This window comes from Chenopodium album, chromosome 12 (assembly GCF_948465745.1).
Source record: "Chenopodium album chromosome 12, dcCheAlbu1.1, whole genome shotgun sequence".
Classification (NCBI taxonomy): Eukaryota; Viridiplantae; Streptophyta; class Magnoliopsida; order Caryophyllales; family Amaranthaceae; genus Chenopodium; species Chenopodium album.
The window spans coordinates 5,341,452-5,358,145 of NC_137845.1; the positions used below are offsets into that span (position 1 = coordinate 5,341,452).

The 16,694-nt window shown below is 35.9% G+C and overlaps 2 protein-coding genes across 2 annotated transcripts; one reads left to right on the plus strand and one right to left on the minus strand.

Moving 5' to 3' along the window:
* The first annotated feature begins 351 nt into the window (after positions 1 to 351).
* LOC145570133 (uncharacterized) lies at positions 352 to 10,397 on the plus strand. The gene is made up of 14 exons (XM_081629135.1): positions 352 to 1,192; positions 1,400 to 1,560; positions 1,866 to 1,969; positions 2,366 to 2,432; positions 3,104 to 3,196; positions 3,281 to 3,445; positions 3,681 to 3,821; positions 3,914 to 3,991; positions 4,385 to 4,497; positions 4,574 to 4,634; positions 5,847 to 6,014; positions 9,603 to 9,704; positions 9,818 to 9,907; positions 10,029 to 10,397. The coding sequence occupies exons 1-14, from the start codon at positions 922 to 924 to the stop codon at positions 10,089 to 10,091; spliced, it is 1,677 nt and encodes a 558-aa protein (XP_081485261.1). The 5' UTR covers positions 352 to 921; the 3' UTR covers positions 10,092 to 10,397.
* An 846-nt stretch (positions 10,398 to 11,243) lies between these two features.
* On the minus strand, positions 11,244 to 15,450 carry LOC145571750 (mRNA-decapping enzyme-like protein). The gene is made up of 8 exons (XM_081630782.1): positions 14,998 to 15,450; positions 14,883 to 14,923; positions 14,724 to 14,773; positions 14,109 to 14,253; positions 13,914 to 13,970; positions 12,582 to 12,708; positions 12,003 to 12,473; positions 11,244 to 11,480 (listed from the first exon to the last, which is right to left on the minus strand). The coding sequence occupies exons 1-8, from the start codon at positions 15,154 to 15,156 to the stop codon at positions 11,424 to 11,426; spliced, it is 1,107 nt and encodes a 368-aa protein (XP_081486908.1). The 5' UTR covers positions 15,157 to 15,450; the 3' UTR covers positions 11,244 to 11,423.
* Positions 15,451 to 16,694: the final 1,244 nt, after the last annotated feature.

The following is a 16,694-nucleotide window of genomic DNA, read 5'->3' on the forward strand; positions in this document are numbered from 1 at the left end:
GAAATCTTTTACAATATTTAATTTATTTCTCTAATCTAGTGGGTCCAACATAAATCATATTTTATTAATTTCATATCCTCTCTCCTCCAATTCTCTTAATTACTTTTGTTTTTTATAATTTTTTATTCTTTCTCCTACCCCACTTCCTCCATATTTTATTACTTTCTCCAATTTCAACTAAACTTCTCGTATGGAAAAACCGAAGGGAGTAAAAGGTGAAGGAAAATGGATCCTCCCAAATTCCTCCGACCACTATTAGCTAGTATGGTCGTATGGAGAAGGGAAGGGGGCTGACTGGCTAAGGGGAAAGGGGGGCACTTTTAGCCGGTAAGGAGGTGGGTAAGAGATTGAAGGGTGTTAGGGGAAGGAGGAGATAAAATGTGTTTTTTTATTTTTCCTTTATTTATTTTTGGTGGTCATGGGTAAAGGTTAGATTAGGAAGGATCCTACTCAACTAGATGAGAAAACAAATGTAGTTGATGAGACTTGAACTTGTTACTCTAAAGTTATAAAGTGAGTTTTTACAATTTTTAATTTTAATTATATATTAGGTATATTTTGATGGTAAAATGTATAGAATAACATTAACAATTATCCCATAGTGAGTTAATATTAACACCGAGAATCCCACTAATGACAATAGTAAGTTAATATTAACACCTTTGTCTAATCCGTGCCAGATTAACCCATAAAGTGTTTCAGCCCAATAGAATCTTTCATCTCATCTTAAAAAAAAAAAAAAAAATAAAAAAAAATAATAAACACGGAGATGTGGTACTCGTCTACTACTTTGCAAATTGCAACTAACGAAGTGTTCCAGCAGTTGGCTAAGAATAGATCAAAGTAAAGTAAAGTCAAGGGACGAGACGAAGCACAGAAACCCTAAGATTTGAATCTGTGTATCTGGATCTCCATCTAGTAATGGAGAGGCGGGGAGAGTGTAAACTTGAATTATTAAGCTCAGTGATCGCACTGTGTTTCGTGGTACTAGCCTGCGTTGAGCTCGGAGATGCCGCCACCGCTGTCGACGTATACCGTCTCATTCAGTACGATCTCGCCGGGGCACCTTTCGGATCTCGTATTGCTAATCTTAATCATCACGCTGGCTCTTCTCTCACCGCTCCCAATGCGGATCTCTCCCGCACTGTTGTCATCATTCCAATTGCCGACCTTAATGTTTCCTCCGTTAAAGGTTTATCAATTTGCTCTAGTTTGGCCTCGTCTCGTGTTGTGTCGTGTCGTGTTGTGTCATGTTACCAATGATATGATATCATAGTCGTATGCTGGTTTTATCATTAACTTTGCTTCTTTAGCTGTTAAGTGCTTTTAACTCAACCTTTATTGAATCGCGCATTGTATTTATATACTCAATTCTAAGCTTTAAACGGTATCAATGCAGATTACATTGACCGGAAACAGCCCTTAGGCGGTCTGTTGTTTTTGCTGCCTTCAATTTTCCGTTCCGAAGATAAGGAAAGCAAACAGGATGCTGATCACAATTCCGAAACGAGAGACAAATTGGTGCGGTTGGAAAGGTTGCTAGTGCATGCCAACATACCTGTGAGTTCACAAACAATCAACACTCTCATTGTTTTGCATATGATCACTTCAAAAGGATGTTTCAAATGATTATACTGTATATGTATTCGATATGTTACTATAATCATACATGCCTATATTCATCTGCACTTTTAAGGAATAGTTTTAGATTTTTTCGCATTTGGGCTTACTAAATGCTGGCAATATGTTTCTGAATCCTGAGATTTTAATGGCATCTATGCTTCTGTTTTACTATAAGTGCGTACAAAAAAAGTAATAATCAATCACCCAATCTTCCAGAGCTTATTATGTTTCATTTTATGCAGTATCCTGTCTATTTTGCCTTTGAGGATGAGCACATCAAGGCTGTGCTGGCTGATGTTAAACGAAATGATGTAATTGGCCAGCCCGCCACAGCAACTACTGGCGGGTGAGTCTATTGTTCTTCTGCTGTGCCTTTCTTTTGAAGCTCCTTTTCCAGCAAGTAGGTTTAGGGGACCCTGCTCTGGACGCTGATCCTTTTTGTGTAGTATTAAATTTGCCATTTTCACTGAATTATTTCTATCAAGTAATTATAGCTTTACTATATTGAAAACCTGCTATAATTTGATTTTCTTTCGGTGCTTTGTAGATATTTTATTCGCTGTCTTTTAACATGGGAGAACCGTTCCTTTTTACTGCTTGATAATTTGGTGATTTACATTCACGGATGTCTTTTTGTTTTCTTTTCTTAACAAGAACCAGAATTCTTACTCTTCCTCCACCTCTCTCTTTGTTAGCTAGTCAAATATCTCCTGAGCCGTTGCCTTTTGACGGAATTTTTCAGGTACAAGCTTGTTGTTTCAACATCAGAAGCAAGGAAGGTTTCTTCTCCCAGCATTACAAACATTCAGGTAAACTCCTAGGTTGCTAAGTAATATTGCAATCTTCTTTCAGTTTTACAGTCAACATTTTTCCAAGATTTGTTGATTACGTAACGTTCTCTAACATTATCTATGGGCTGTTCTGGTCTCCTGTGTACGTCTTTTTCATGCAAGCAGTTGTTTTGTACCTGTTTAAGACTCTTTTGAAATGTAGTTTGTAACCTACTTATTTTACCAATTGCTCCTTGTGATGACGTGGATATGTTGATTGAATGTATGCTGTCGAACTATCTAAGTTGTGTTTAGTTTGATTTAAAATGTTTTCACGGAAAATGATTTTCCCAATTTCCCTCATTTTCTTTTTGTTTATTTCATGAAGGGGTGGAAAACAATTTTCTCAATGGTGGAAAATATTTTCCTTTACAAAAGAAGGAAAACCACATTTTCCTCCCTCATCTTTACCTTCTTTTTACTTTCCTCTCAAATATCCTCACCTTTCCACCCCTATATTTTTATTTTAATTTCTCTATATTTTTCTTGTAAGGAAACGAACAAAAGGAAAACTGATATGCAATATTCCTTGAATATATGTGTTCTATGAAAATCATTTTTCATTGAAAATGTGTTACATCGAATCTAATGGAGCCTAAAGCTTGCATATTCTTAGTTATTATATTGCTAAATAGTTCTTGGTGCTGCAGGGATGGTTGCCAGGATTGAAGCTGGAAGGAGATTCCAACCAAATCCCAACAATTGCTATAGTTGCATCTTATGATACATTTGGGGCTGCACCAGTGAGTACTATGATAGTCATATATGAAACTTTTGAATTCTCATCCAGTGTCCTGTTTGAAGACCTCTTAACTTAATTTTTACAGGCACTGTCAGTGGGTAGTGACAGTAATGGAAGTGGTGTTGTGGCACTTTTGGAAATTGCACGACTATTTTCAGCCTTGTATTCAAACCCAAAAACAAGAGGAAGATACAACTTACTTTTTGGGCTGACTTCTGGTGGACCTTACAATTATAATGGAACTCAAAAGGTACTTTAGTTTGGTGATCATATCTTCCATATAATTCACTTTCTAGTTCTAATATCACTCTCGTTTCCTTTTTAGCAACTCTGGTATGTTCTGAGCATTAACATTTGCCTTTATGTTGACTGCTTGAATCTCTGTCTCTCCTCATCACGTATTCCATAATTCAAAGTCTTTTGTTTATGTGTCAAAAACTTCAGTTGTCTGAACATTAATCTTGGCCTTCAATCTAAATTGGCAGTGGCTCCGGAGCTTAGACCAACGTATGCGAGAGAGTATTGATTATGCTATTTGTTTGAATAGTATTGGCTCATGGGACAATGAATTGTGGCTTCATGTGTCGAAACCTCCAGAGAATGCTTATGTAAAGCAAATTTTCAAAGTAAGTACATTGAGTGTTAAGCATGGCATTAAGCTAAAATCTGGTTTAATTCTGCTGCACATCTTAGTGCTTGAAATTCCTCCTTTTTGCAGGATTTTTCTGATGTTGCTGGAGAATTGGGGGTTAAGGTTGGTTTGAAGCACAAGAAAATAAACATCTCAAATCCTCGAGTAAGTTGGTTTGCTAAAATATCATATCTGATAATAAGGATGTACCTGGGATTTATAAAATTAGAAACTCCCATTCTGTATGGGCTATGGCTGCTTTGAATTGTCTGTTGTAATAATATTGAATGAGCTTTACAGAATTCACAGTCAAAAGGTTCTGGAGTGGTGAAAAAAATTTTGACAATTTTTTTTTTTCTTAGGCCTGTGTTAATATGGATGGATGGTAATGAAACAGAAGAATATTGTCAATTTGTAGTTTCAGTCAAGCTTTATACTAGGTCACATCAGATTATTCACACAATGGGTCAAAAAGCCAGTTAACTAGGGATATGTCCCTAGGTTATCCTTTTCGAGTCAGTGCCTAGACCCGTTGTTGAACCTCTTATCTTGCTGTAGGTAGCTTGGGAGCATGAACAATTTTCAAGGCTCAGAGTGACAGCAGCCACGCTTTCAGAACTCTCCTCTGCACCTGAATTTCTGGAGAATTTTGGGGGTCTTTCTGATAGCAGGTAACTCTACCTTCCTGAAATATGGTCTGTCTATTCTGAAAGTGGTCCCCTTCTATAATTGCTGATTGTTGTACAGGCATTTGGTTAATGAAACTGCTGTAATCAGAGGCGTCAAATTAGTGGCAGAGAGTCTTGCGGTAAGTCTATGCTTTTCAGTTAGATTTGGTGGGCTTGTGGCTCTACTGTACAGTACTTATGTTCACCTTAGTTTATTGATTGCCACCAAACTGGCTCTTTTTTTTGCCTGTGATATTTTGAAATAAAAGTAATGAAATGAAAGCTAGAAGACAAGTTATCCTTTTTAAATAAATGCCATTTTAGGATTGGCCCCAGAAAGTCCCTACCGAGTTTTACTAAGGAAAGAGCTTCCTCTATTTCTTTCGAAATTTCATATTTAACTTGAAACCATAATACATGATTTAACTGCCCACAAACAGCCAGAGAAGATGTTTTCCCATCTGATGACCCTGTAGACAAAGCACACACACCTCAAGGGAAAGATGATTATCTCGGCTGCTGAATTTGCAGATCATTATTTCATCAATGGTGTTGAGCCTAGAGAACAAGCCATCCAAATATAGGTTTTACCTTCTCCAGGACCTTAGCTATCCAAATAAAGGAGAATAAAGGAAATGTGGAAAGATGCAGGGAATTTTTGATGGAGAGTGTCTCAAAAAGTATTTATAAATCAAATTAATTCCTGTTATTTATTTATTTAGAAATGCATTTTGGGGGTGTTTATAATGCTAAAACGTTGTGTGGAGAATTTTGGGTCAAGAATCTTAATTATTATTCAAGTACAACGTACAAGCTTCCTAAAAAAGTGTTCCAATTAATGCATGTCCTCACTAAGTCTAATTACTGTAAATCTGTAATATACTCACAATCCAGTCCTTGGCGGCCAGCTTGTGAAGTTACAAACAGAAGTTGTGCAGCAATGCAGGTTAAATCAAACTTTCCCTAGTAAGAATTTGAACTAATGTGCCGCTACGCACCCTGCCTTACTAGCTTTATTGTGATCCTCTTTTCCCTGTAGAGTGTGTAGACATCAGATATTTATCAAACATTAGCTTCATGTTTGACTATTGTTAGCAATCTTGCCTGGGCATGTTATTACTTTGTAGGAATTTAATAGCTATCCTGTAGCGTTGTGTGAGCCTATGCACATTAAAGTTAATGTGGTTGTTTTGCCTTACTTTTCCTTTGCCTGAGGTCTAAGCTTATGGCCATCCTTGTTTTCTATAGCTAGCAGTTCTTGCTTATTTGTATTATACAAATTTATTCTTATAATATTTAGAGTGACCACCAGCATTCTGATGTGTTTTTTTATTTTACTTTCGCTTGAGCAGAGGCATATATATGGGCTTGAAGAAAAGAATATTCAGATCTTTGCAGAAGACAGTAGCCTAGCAGTCAATCCATCTTACATTGCGTCATGGTTAAGCCTTTTATCACGGACACCTCGAGTTGCCCCTTTCCTTCCAAAAACTGATCCTTTCATTAATGCTCTTAGAAAGGTGAGCCTGCTGTTTGAGGTTTTTCTATATTTTTACTATGAATGTGCACATGAATTTAGTGTTTTTGATGAAAAAAAAAAATCGTGATATCTAGGGTAAGCACATACTTTTAACGAGACGAACTTATCATATTCTGTTATTTCTTCACCTACATTCTAATGTTATGATTCTTGTATATTATATATCCCTGGAATTTTGCGGATTATTTAAATTAGTTTCTGTATAAATTTGTAGTAGTGGTTTCCTTCTGTTGGGCCCAGTGTTTGAAAAGGCACGCCTTCGGCGCAAGTCGTTAGGGGTCATGCGCCTTTTGTGGTCCAAGCAAGGTGATTTTGATGAGGCGCAGCTTAAGTGCATGAAGGCGTGCCTAGGGACACTAACTCACTAAGGCGCAGCTTAAGGCCCACTGAAGTGCTGAACAATATATCAGAAGTTTTTTTTTAAATGTTTATTATATGAGCCTCACTTCACAAGGCGTGCCTTGGGCACAGGGAGCTCTGAAATACATTGGTGCGCCTTGAGCCATTTTATACATCGGTTGGGTCTTGAAAAGGCATCAATCAACATTTGTAAGAGCTAAGGTCTTGGCCACCTTATTGTCCTCCTTGTTGGTTTATTTTATAGATTTCATAGGTGGGAATCTGGTGACCAGTAGTATGACTTCTGAGCAGATTTTTCCATATTCCTAGCATTGAACCTCAGATCTTTAAACAACCTGATCCCAGTAGGAACTCTTGGAAGCACACCCGTGACGCATCCTGTGCTATATACTAGCAGTGCCAAATAGCTGCTGCTGCTGTTTGGTCAGCCTGGGAGACTTCACCTTCTATCTTCTTGTAAGCAGGTAGCCTTAATGTTGCTGTCAGTGATGCCTAAGGGAGAGAGAAGAATCTAATTACTTACCTTATGTTACTATCATCTAAATACCCAAGCATTACTTAACTTGTCTGGTTCAAATCTTCAACATTGACCTTTTAACAATCAGTTGGAGGCATAGACCATCTGTTGGCTTGGTTTTTAGTCACAAGTAGGTTTGCTTTTCCAAATTTTTTCTTTCATGAACCTCATTTACAACACACTTCCTATTTTACCATACATAACCTCACTTACAATACTATCCCTTCTACTTTTTCTTAATCATCGCCCACTTGTTACTCTCTCTCCTACCCTCCTCAATTATTGTTCAAGGATCGGAGGTAGTACAGTCCTCTTTTATAGACGGGCAAAGGTGTAATATATGGGTAGATTTGCTGATGGAGCTTTTAAATATTCAAGAGAAAATGTGATGTGCTCAAAACCAAGTATCATATATGCATGCATGCATATATGTCATATTAAATCACAAATGTGTTATATAAACAAAAAAAAAAAAAAAAAAATGCTATTTTTTGCAAGTTTGCCATTTTGATATATGTAACACAAATATAAAATGATCAACTGAATGTTGGATAATTCCCTTCCAGCATTTATCAATTACCATTTACATGCATAATTTCTTATCAATATTGAATCTATTAAGAATCACGAGAACAAGAATAATGGACAATCCAAGTGTTAAGTAATAACAATAAACAGATTACTGGATATTGTCATTTAATTATATCAGATGCCTAACCCCTCTTTTAAATTTTTTTATTTGACAAAGATCGTAAGGGATGGAGGAGGAAGACTTTTGTGGATACTCTACATAATAATCACTTTTGGTTCATTTAGCCGACCCCACTTATTGATTGATTGACTTGATTTTGAAAAAGATGAGTGTGTAAGAGTGTGGAAAGGTATAAGAAAAGGTGGTTATATAATTATGAACAATCTAAGTGAGTGACAATAAGAAAAAGGTGGTTAAGTATATACATAATAATCACTTTTGGTTCATGTAGCTGACCCCACTTATTGATTGATTGACTTAATTTTGAAAAAGATGAGTGTGGAAAGGTATAAGAAAAGGTGGTTATATAATTATGAACAATCCAAGTGAGTGAGAATAAGAAAGGTGGTTAAGTATAAGATAAGGGTAAATAAAATAGCAAAGAGTGTGGAAAGGTGTAAATAATGTTAGGAAAGATACTAAAGGAGGTTTGCCAAAAATCTACTTTGTATTTAAGTAGAAGTAAGTAGAAAAACCACCAACAAAAAAAAAAAAAAAAAAAAAAAAAAAACTAAAAAGTCACCTAATTGAAAAGTAAGCAGAACATAAAAATTAAAACAGAGACTGTATTCTAAAAGTGCCACCAAATGCATGTCAAATTCTCTCTTTCTTTCCTTTTATTTGTCCTCTCTAATTGATGCTAGGACAAAGATTTAGGGTTATTTATCATTAGATCAATGACATTATCATTGAGTATGAGATTAGGTCAATGACATTGCACGGGGACTATAATTATAGATGAAGTTACTAACCTTTTCATTTAATGACTCTAAAACATCAATTATTTAAAACTAGTGAACAACTCTAAAAAATAAACATTTAAATGCAGAAAGAGTTTGTGGTACGCTTATTCATTCCATGTTATTTACAATTTTTTTTTTATTCACATTAGATTAGCTTCAGGTTTTGCTGTAGATTTTATGACCTGTACAAGAATCTCTAGATTTTACCCAAAGAGTCAATGTAAAAAAAAATAATAAAAATAAAAATAAAAAGTGCTCTCAGTTACAAAATTCTTTCTTTTTAATTAATTTATTTATTTTTTTTATGTTTTTTATTGCTCTCTCTCTCTCTCTCTCTCTCTCTCTCTCTCGTTCATTTATTGAACAGTGAACAGGAACACTAAACATTTAAGTAAGTATTCTGATATACAACTCTATTTGCACTTGGGTTTGGAACAGCACTTACTACAAAGCTCACATTTAGTGGCTGTGCCTAGTCAAGTAACCAAGGACTAGAACTAATGCGTGACACAACCCACTAGCTAGAATTAGTAGGTTTAAGTTGCTCTTAGTTACAAAACTCATTCTCTTTTACTGTTCGCTCATCTTTCTCTCTCTCTCTCCATTTTCATTTATTGAACAGTGAACAGGAACAGTGAGCACTACACATCTAAGTGGAGTAGTCTGATATACAACTCTATTTGCACTTGGGTTTGGCACAGCACATACTATACAAAGCTCACATATTGTAGGCTGAGCATAATAAAGTAACTAAGGCCTAGAACTAATGTGAGACACAACGCACTAGCTTCGCTAAGCTCATTTCAGCACCGTTTCTTTGGGTTTGCCATCTAGCTCACTTTTTTTTCCCTACCAATGTACATCAGACTTTGGAATGTTTAGAGATTTTGTACATGTTTTTTGTTTCCATAGTATTTTTCAAAAAGCAAAATCCTGTGACTTAAGACATTTATTGATGGCAGTGATAGCTTCATAGTTGCAAACAATGTGATAGTTTCACAGTAAAGGTATTACTGCTTTACTATTTCCCTGTCAAACAGTGTACCCTTAAAATGAAGCTTTTTTGTCAGTAGTTTGGAAACTGCTGCTATCTGGGATTTCCATCTTTGTATATATGCGTGAGGTGCATGCTATGTATTGATCTGCTGTGACATATTTGCAATATGACCTCCCACTAATTTACTCTTCTGTTTGCAGGAACTGGCAGAGCATACAGCTGAGGTGAACGTACAACATGAGAATCTTGATGGAATTTTCACTTTCTATGATTCAGCAAAGGCCACACTGAATATTTACCAGGTGCCCTTTCTATTGTCGATGTATTGCAGTGTGCTGTGCACATGCCTAGGTTTCTATGCAAACAGTTATTTATCCTCCTTTACATGAAACTAAATTAATTTGGATTGTTGCAGGTGGCTAGTGTGACATTTGATTTGCTGTTATTGCTAGTTCTGGGATCATACTTGATAGTGCTATTCAGTTTCCTCGTCATTACGACCAGGGTGAGTAGCCTTTCTCATTTTCCACGTTGAAAAATGCATGATGATTGTCTTGATAGTTGTTTTTTTCAGGTTCTTTGACATTAATTCATTTTTGTTAACCTTATTGTATCTGTCCAATCAGGGGCTCGATGATCTCATCAGTTTATTTCGAAGACCACCTTCCCGGAAAGTGAAAACAGCCTAATTCTGCAAAAAGGAACTGTTGAACATCGTAAAGCTTGTTCCACACTCAAAGGCAATGATGTTTTCTTGCAGCCTGGACTGACATATCATTTTCCTCCAGCCTGAACCATAAGTGCTGCTGTTGCAGATTTGCTGTTGCTGGTGCTTTTGTAGATTGTAGATCCATCTACAAATAGGAAGAGGCTTCCCATTATTGTCATTTCACAAAGAAAACTCTATATACGAGGACTTGGTGCGTTATTTCCAAGCAAAAGTTTTGTTGTAATGACTTGAACAGCATTTGGTTTTACCGTCTACAATTTGAATACCCTCTGCTGTCTGTTCTGTTATCAATTCTTACAGAAGGTTCCTAGTTCTTTTCCTGTCAAGGAAGCAGAAATTCAACTCTGGCTCAGGTTTGTGTCCGATGCTAATCTGTACTACAGGAATAGCTTGGAATCTGGTCACGACTGACGAAATGTTGATCTATAAGCCGTGTTTTTCTTGGATGTTCAAAGAGGTTTGGGTTTAAATGAAGAATACACTATAAATATGGTCAAAGTAAGATTATAATAATTCCAGTCTTGGCCAAGTTTCTGGATAGCAAATCAAACTAGTATGAAAGCTGATGCATGACATCACAATGTGCTGTTTTTGTGCAGTTGGTGATATCTAGAGGAGAAATGTGCATGATATGAATGGGTTTTTTCTTTTTTCACGACAAACTTTGACCTCAAAATTTTTTTATAGCGAGAGTTAGCAATGCCGTTAATATCTGTTATCCATCACATTCATCCTTCCCCTCTTAAAAGCAGTAAATTATTTTATCGTGTTGTAATATGTGAGTTGTTGCTTGTATTTACTTTTCATAAAGTAAGATTTTGTCGTTAATATAGCTTCTTGCTTGATCCAGGGAATTAATTTGAATTCCAACCATATATGGTCAATATGTATATATTCCGCCTTTAGATTCACTGTGTTTGCATGGGAGCTTTTATCAACTTTATGCAGAAAATTACGTTAGCAAATATACACAAGAATGACATTACAGAGCTCTACGCAACACAATTAACTAAAATATTTCCTATTTTTTGGAAGAGTGGAGGGGTAGGGAGGGGGCAGACCATGAGATCATATCTGATGCATAAACAAATATGGAGTATAGAACATCAGCTTGGTAAAAAATGTAATATAATAAATTCGGGTAAGGTAATGTAATAAATTCGGGTAATGTAATTTACACTGCATCCATGTCCAAATGTCCCCCATCAAATCCACCTAGTCCACAAAATTGCAATACACAACACTTGGGCACATTAGGTGCCTTGGAGGGGAGGGGAGGAAATTGTAACTTTCAAGAGTGGTGAGCATTCATTAACGTTCGATGCACCATGTCAATAAACTGATCATCCTGTATCACAGAAGGAAATCTTTAGTGATAAAATAACATACGATTACATGATAACTAGGGCAAACTACTCAAACAATTTAATGAATGAAAATAAACCCTGATACACAGAAAACAAATTACAACTTTAATAGCTAAATGAATATGGCGAATATCCCTTTAGCCATTGCGAATTCATTAGATATTGACTTAATACAGGTAATAATTTAAGGAAATTTAGGCTCAATCTCAAACACAGAAACTTTAAAAGAGTAACGCATATCTTATTGACAAGTAAGGAAGGCTCCCAACATATCTTTAGATAGTAAAATATGACTTACTAGATCCGAAGCCAGTTGATAATTACCAAAAATTGAAAATTTCAAATCAACATAGAAGTCAAGTAAGGCGTGGCTCTATTTTCTAACACATAACTTGAAGCTAAATTAAAAAATTCTGTTACCTAGACCTTGCTGTTGTCAAAAATAAATAAAAAAAATCATAGACCTACAGCCATTCACAATTAAACACAGATTTGAAACTCACCTGAAAAAGCAACAATAAAGCTTCTCGAACCTTCTCTCTGCTTACGACTGGCCCATAATTAGGAGTGACAGCTGATGCTGGAGTTAGAGATTGGGGTGGAGTTGGGGGAGGAAAAGGTTGGTGGACTGGAGCACCACAGGGACGTTGAAGATTAGGAGGGTGCAGCGGAGGAGCAGTTGGCACAGATGAAGAAACAGGCAGCACCATTAATGGATAAGTGGCAGGAGGAAGACTGGAAAAAGAGGATGGTTTAACAAGATTTGTCAAATAACTGCTATTGTTGTTTGGCTCTGATGTATCAAGCAGAGACAGCAAAGAAGCAGATGTTAAGGTAGCATTAGATGCTATTTGTGCTGATGGAACCATTGGAGGCATATTGACTGGCCGACTAGCAAGGATGGCAGTTGCAGAAGGCTTCTGGAGTTCTCCAGTAATTGTAGAAATGGAAGGATTTCCCGTATTCATAGCTGACTGCAAACATGAAATCAGTACCAGTCACAGAGAAAGCAAATGAAATCCTTCGTTAGATTGAATATCATTCAAATTTCCCAAGCTGAAGAGAAAAAGGCTTAGAAATACACTGAAGAAATTCACAAAGGCGGGATCATCAGGGGCATCATGAACATTTGCGGTAGTTGATGGCAAAGGCTCCAGTGGACCATCCATAACAGCCATGGTTGGTACTGCCTCTAGTTCTTCAAATTCACTGCAGCAAAATATACTTGCTATAACAAACTTTAACAGAGAAGCAATGTAGACAATATAGACAACATCATTAGTTACAGAGAATCACAACTATACATTTGTTCAACTGAAAGCAGGGTACATAATAATGTAAGGCCCTGTTCTCTTCACCTTAAAAAAATAATATTAAATAAAATTAATTTCAGTTCAGTAAAAATAAGTTCAGTTCAGTAAAATTAATTTCAGTTCAGTAAAAATAATTTCAGTTCAGTAAAAATAAGTTCAATCCAGTAAAATTCAGTTTTCTTACAGAAAAATTATAATAGAAAATCAGTAAAAATAATTTCTATTCAGCAAAAATAATTTCAGTTGAGTAAAATTAATTTAAGTTCAGTAAAAATAATTTAAGTTCAGCAAATATAATTTTGTTTCAGTAAAAATAATTTTAGTTCAGCAAAAATAAGGTGAAGAGAACGGGGCCTAACAGAGAAGGGAGTGATGTAGTACAGATAATGTGCACCTTGACTTCCAGAGTTCCAAGGATGTTTTCCTCTGGTTGAATCTCACCTCTTTAAAAGTCCCCAAGCCCTGAGAGAAGGTAATCAGTTGCCTTCCCCCCTCCCTAAAGAATAAACGTCCAAACAATCTATTTCCCTCAGCCAAAAAAAGAAAACGATACTTCTCATCATCACTATTGTCTACGTAGAAAGAGGAGAGGGTCAAGCTCATGCCTTTACTGAGGACAGAAAAGAACACTTCCCTGAGAAAATGGTACCACTTACTTCTTTCAGTTTGAAGATATTTGCACCTTATGACTTGGTACAAAATGTAATATACCTCACTTTCTAAAAGGTAGTATCTACAGAAGGCAAGTCTCCTCAGCTTGATATTATAACAATTCATGTCAAGCCATAAACAATAATACTTCTCATCATTTATGCAACACAAGAAAAAACTAATTGACTTGATATAATCTATAAGGGTCTCAGTCTGGAGCTGTTTATCTCTTAGACAAACTACAATTACAAGGGAGTGACTGAGATGGAGCCAAGTGCCGAAGATAGAAAATTGGGGTATGACACTTGTAAGTTGCAAGCAGTTTATGACTGGAAAAATTCCGCCCGTTGGGGGGGGGGGGGGAGGTCCTTGCTAACTACCCTTTCACTTACTAGGACATGGTAAAATACTAATATCTGACATTACAGCATAGATGTACATGAAAATTACCTTTTAGATGGAGATATATTGGGCTTAGTGGGCACCTTAGAATAAGCGTTAAGTATCCTGGAAGAAATAGCACAGGACATAATTCATTGTAAGATATCTTCAGCGTTAATCAATTATATTATGAAGTTCTAAAACCAGTTCATGTTATTGAAGCGGTAGTTTTACTAGTTTTGGACTTAGGGACATAAAAGATACCTGTCAAACAGATTTGCCACCTCTTCACATTCACGGGCATTATAAAACCAAATACCATTTACTTCTTGTGCAGCATTGCGGTATAATAAATATGGTAACTGGATTTCATACTCGAAGTCCCCCAAAAGATTCTCTACTAGATTTTCTGCACATTTGAGTACACATCTTCTTCAAGTTCCAGGTCATTATAAATTAACGTAATCATAAAAACCGATTTCAAACATATCTAACAATCAATACAATCACTTTCGCCTATCCTTCTTTCAAGGGGATAGTGGGGGATTGGGAGGGGGGGGGGTATTGTATTTGACAATTTGTCATTCAAATAAGAGGCCTTAGATTAATGGCTTCAGCAACATGGAAATACAAAGGCTGATTCTGCTTTCAACATGTGTGAAAATTGCATCACCTACTCAAACTTTGCAAGTCATAATGATAATAAAACCATCCAAGCAGCAGGCACTAAGAAATATCAGCTAACAGATCCTTCAGACAAATCGTATACTTTCTATGATTCGTTTTATTTAACACATTTATTTAAACACGCCTGGTAATGCATATTTTCAAACCTTGACATCTTCAATTATTGAAATTATGATTCAAAATAACTTTAACCTGTGTTTCGGCGATTCATTACTATAAATTGAAACCGAGGCTGTTTGTTCCTGAACAAAAAACAACCATAAAAATAATAATCAATGAAAAATTGTTATTCACTAGCAAAGCAAAAATCATAATCACTCAAAAATGGCCAAAAAAAAAAGCCTAAAAAACCTTTTAACGACAAAAAGCGAGCCTTCGACATCCTTGCGACTCTGCGAATTGACAAAAGAAATAAAAGGCGAGAAAAAAAGAGAGAGACAGAAAACAGAGAAAGAGAGAAGATTACCCATTGGCTGAGTTCAATGTTAAATTCATAGAACGTAACATGAGCAGCAGTAATCAGAATCTCCTCAACAGAAGGATCGATGCGCTGAAGAACCGTCAAATTAAGCAGCTTTGTACTCTTCTGATCCAGATTTGGCATTACTTTTCCACTTTGAGCCATCTTTTGATTTCTAATTGAATCACAAAACCCTAATCCTAGTTTTATTTTGGGATTAAATTACACTGATGAATCAGCTATCTGCCTCTCTCTCTCGTTCGTTCTGTTTCGCTCCCAAAGTGCGTACTCTCTTTTAACTCAGGTTTCAACAGGTTTGAGACGGTGAGACGGAAGCACGCCTCAATTTATCATCACCTTAGTAGGTGAAATCTGTAAATCATGTTTATTACAATACCATGATATCACCGCAAAATCGTAAATAAATCGACAATTTTTAATGAATATTAGATACGGAGTATGGAGTATGAGTGTCAACACACAGTAGTTGATATAATTACGAAGTCATAGTGACTATGACATTTTTTAATTTATTTATTTTGAAACTTAATAAACGAATATTTGTCTATCATGAATTCATGATAATAAAATGTGGTTCTCTTGAAAATCAAAGTGTTGTTAGTGTTAATATTTGGCTAGAATATCAAATAAGAGACCATTTTATCTTACGATAAATGTTTTCTCTACTTTCCGTTTCATAATAATCCCAACAATTTAACTAACACAAATTATTACTTAGTATACGAAGTACAATATGTCTCAATTTATGTGTCTTTATTTGGTTAAGGATTTTAGGGGTCATATATATTAAACCAAACAACAAGAAGTTAAATATTTAAGCCCATATATCACCCGACTCCATGGAAATACTCCGAGATCTCAATAATTCCATTCGTTAAATGGACATTATGCTCGGTGGTTAGTAAATTAGTTCAATAAGTATAAATAAAAAACAAGAACCTCGAAGTACATGGAAAGACCCCCCATAGACCCCACCTTATCACAGGAATGGGGGTTGTGAGGACTGAGGAGTCGAACTTCTATCACATGGGGGCTCACTAGTAGTCCTATATACTACCTCCGTTTTTTTTAGTTTATACATTTTGACTTTATCACTATTCACACTCCCCTTTGACCATGTTTTGTGACTTATACGTAATAGAAATATGGGGTCTTGTTAGATTCGTTATGGTAGTTTTATAATTTTTACTTATCGACAATTAAACATATCAACATTTGAATTTGTGCACTGGCAAATGTGACTAAAGAAATGAGTCAACTAAAAAGAAACGTAGGAAGTATAAAAACTAGCAGTTCTATGCTTTTATAGAGTATCTATCTATTAACCTATACTAAAAGCAAATCCTTCCATGACACATATCATTACCTTGTGAAAAATTTTCCCGCCTTTTTCGCTTCTCGCTTCTTTACTGACCTTGATGCAATTTTAGATGAAATTTTATCTTCTTAATTTTTTCTTTTATTTCCGTTGCTTGGTGTTATGTTAAACGGGACGGTAATGTTGTTGCCCATAATTTAGCCCGTTTAACACCTGTTGGTGTTGAACAAGTTTGGGAGAACCATGCCCCTTGTGAGGTTTCTCCCTATATTTTGTTGGACAAATTATCAATATAAGAGGCACCTACAACGTTTCTTCAAAAAAAAAAAAAAAAATTCCATATATACCCAAATGAAGTATTTCT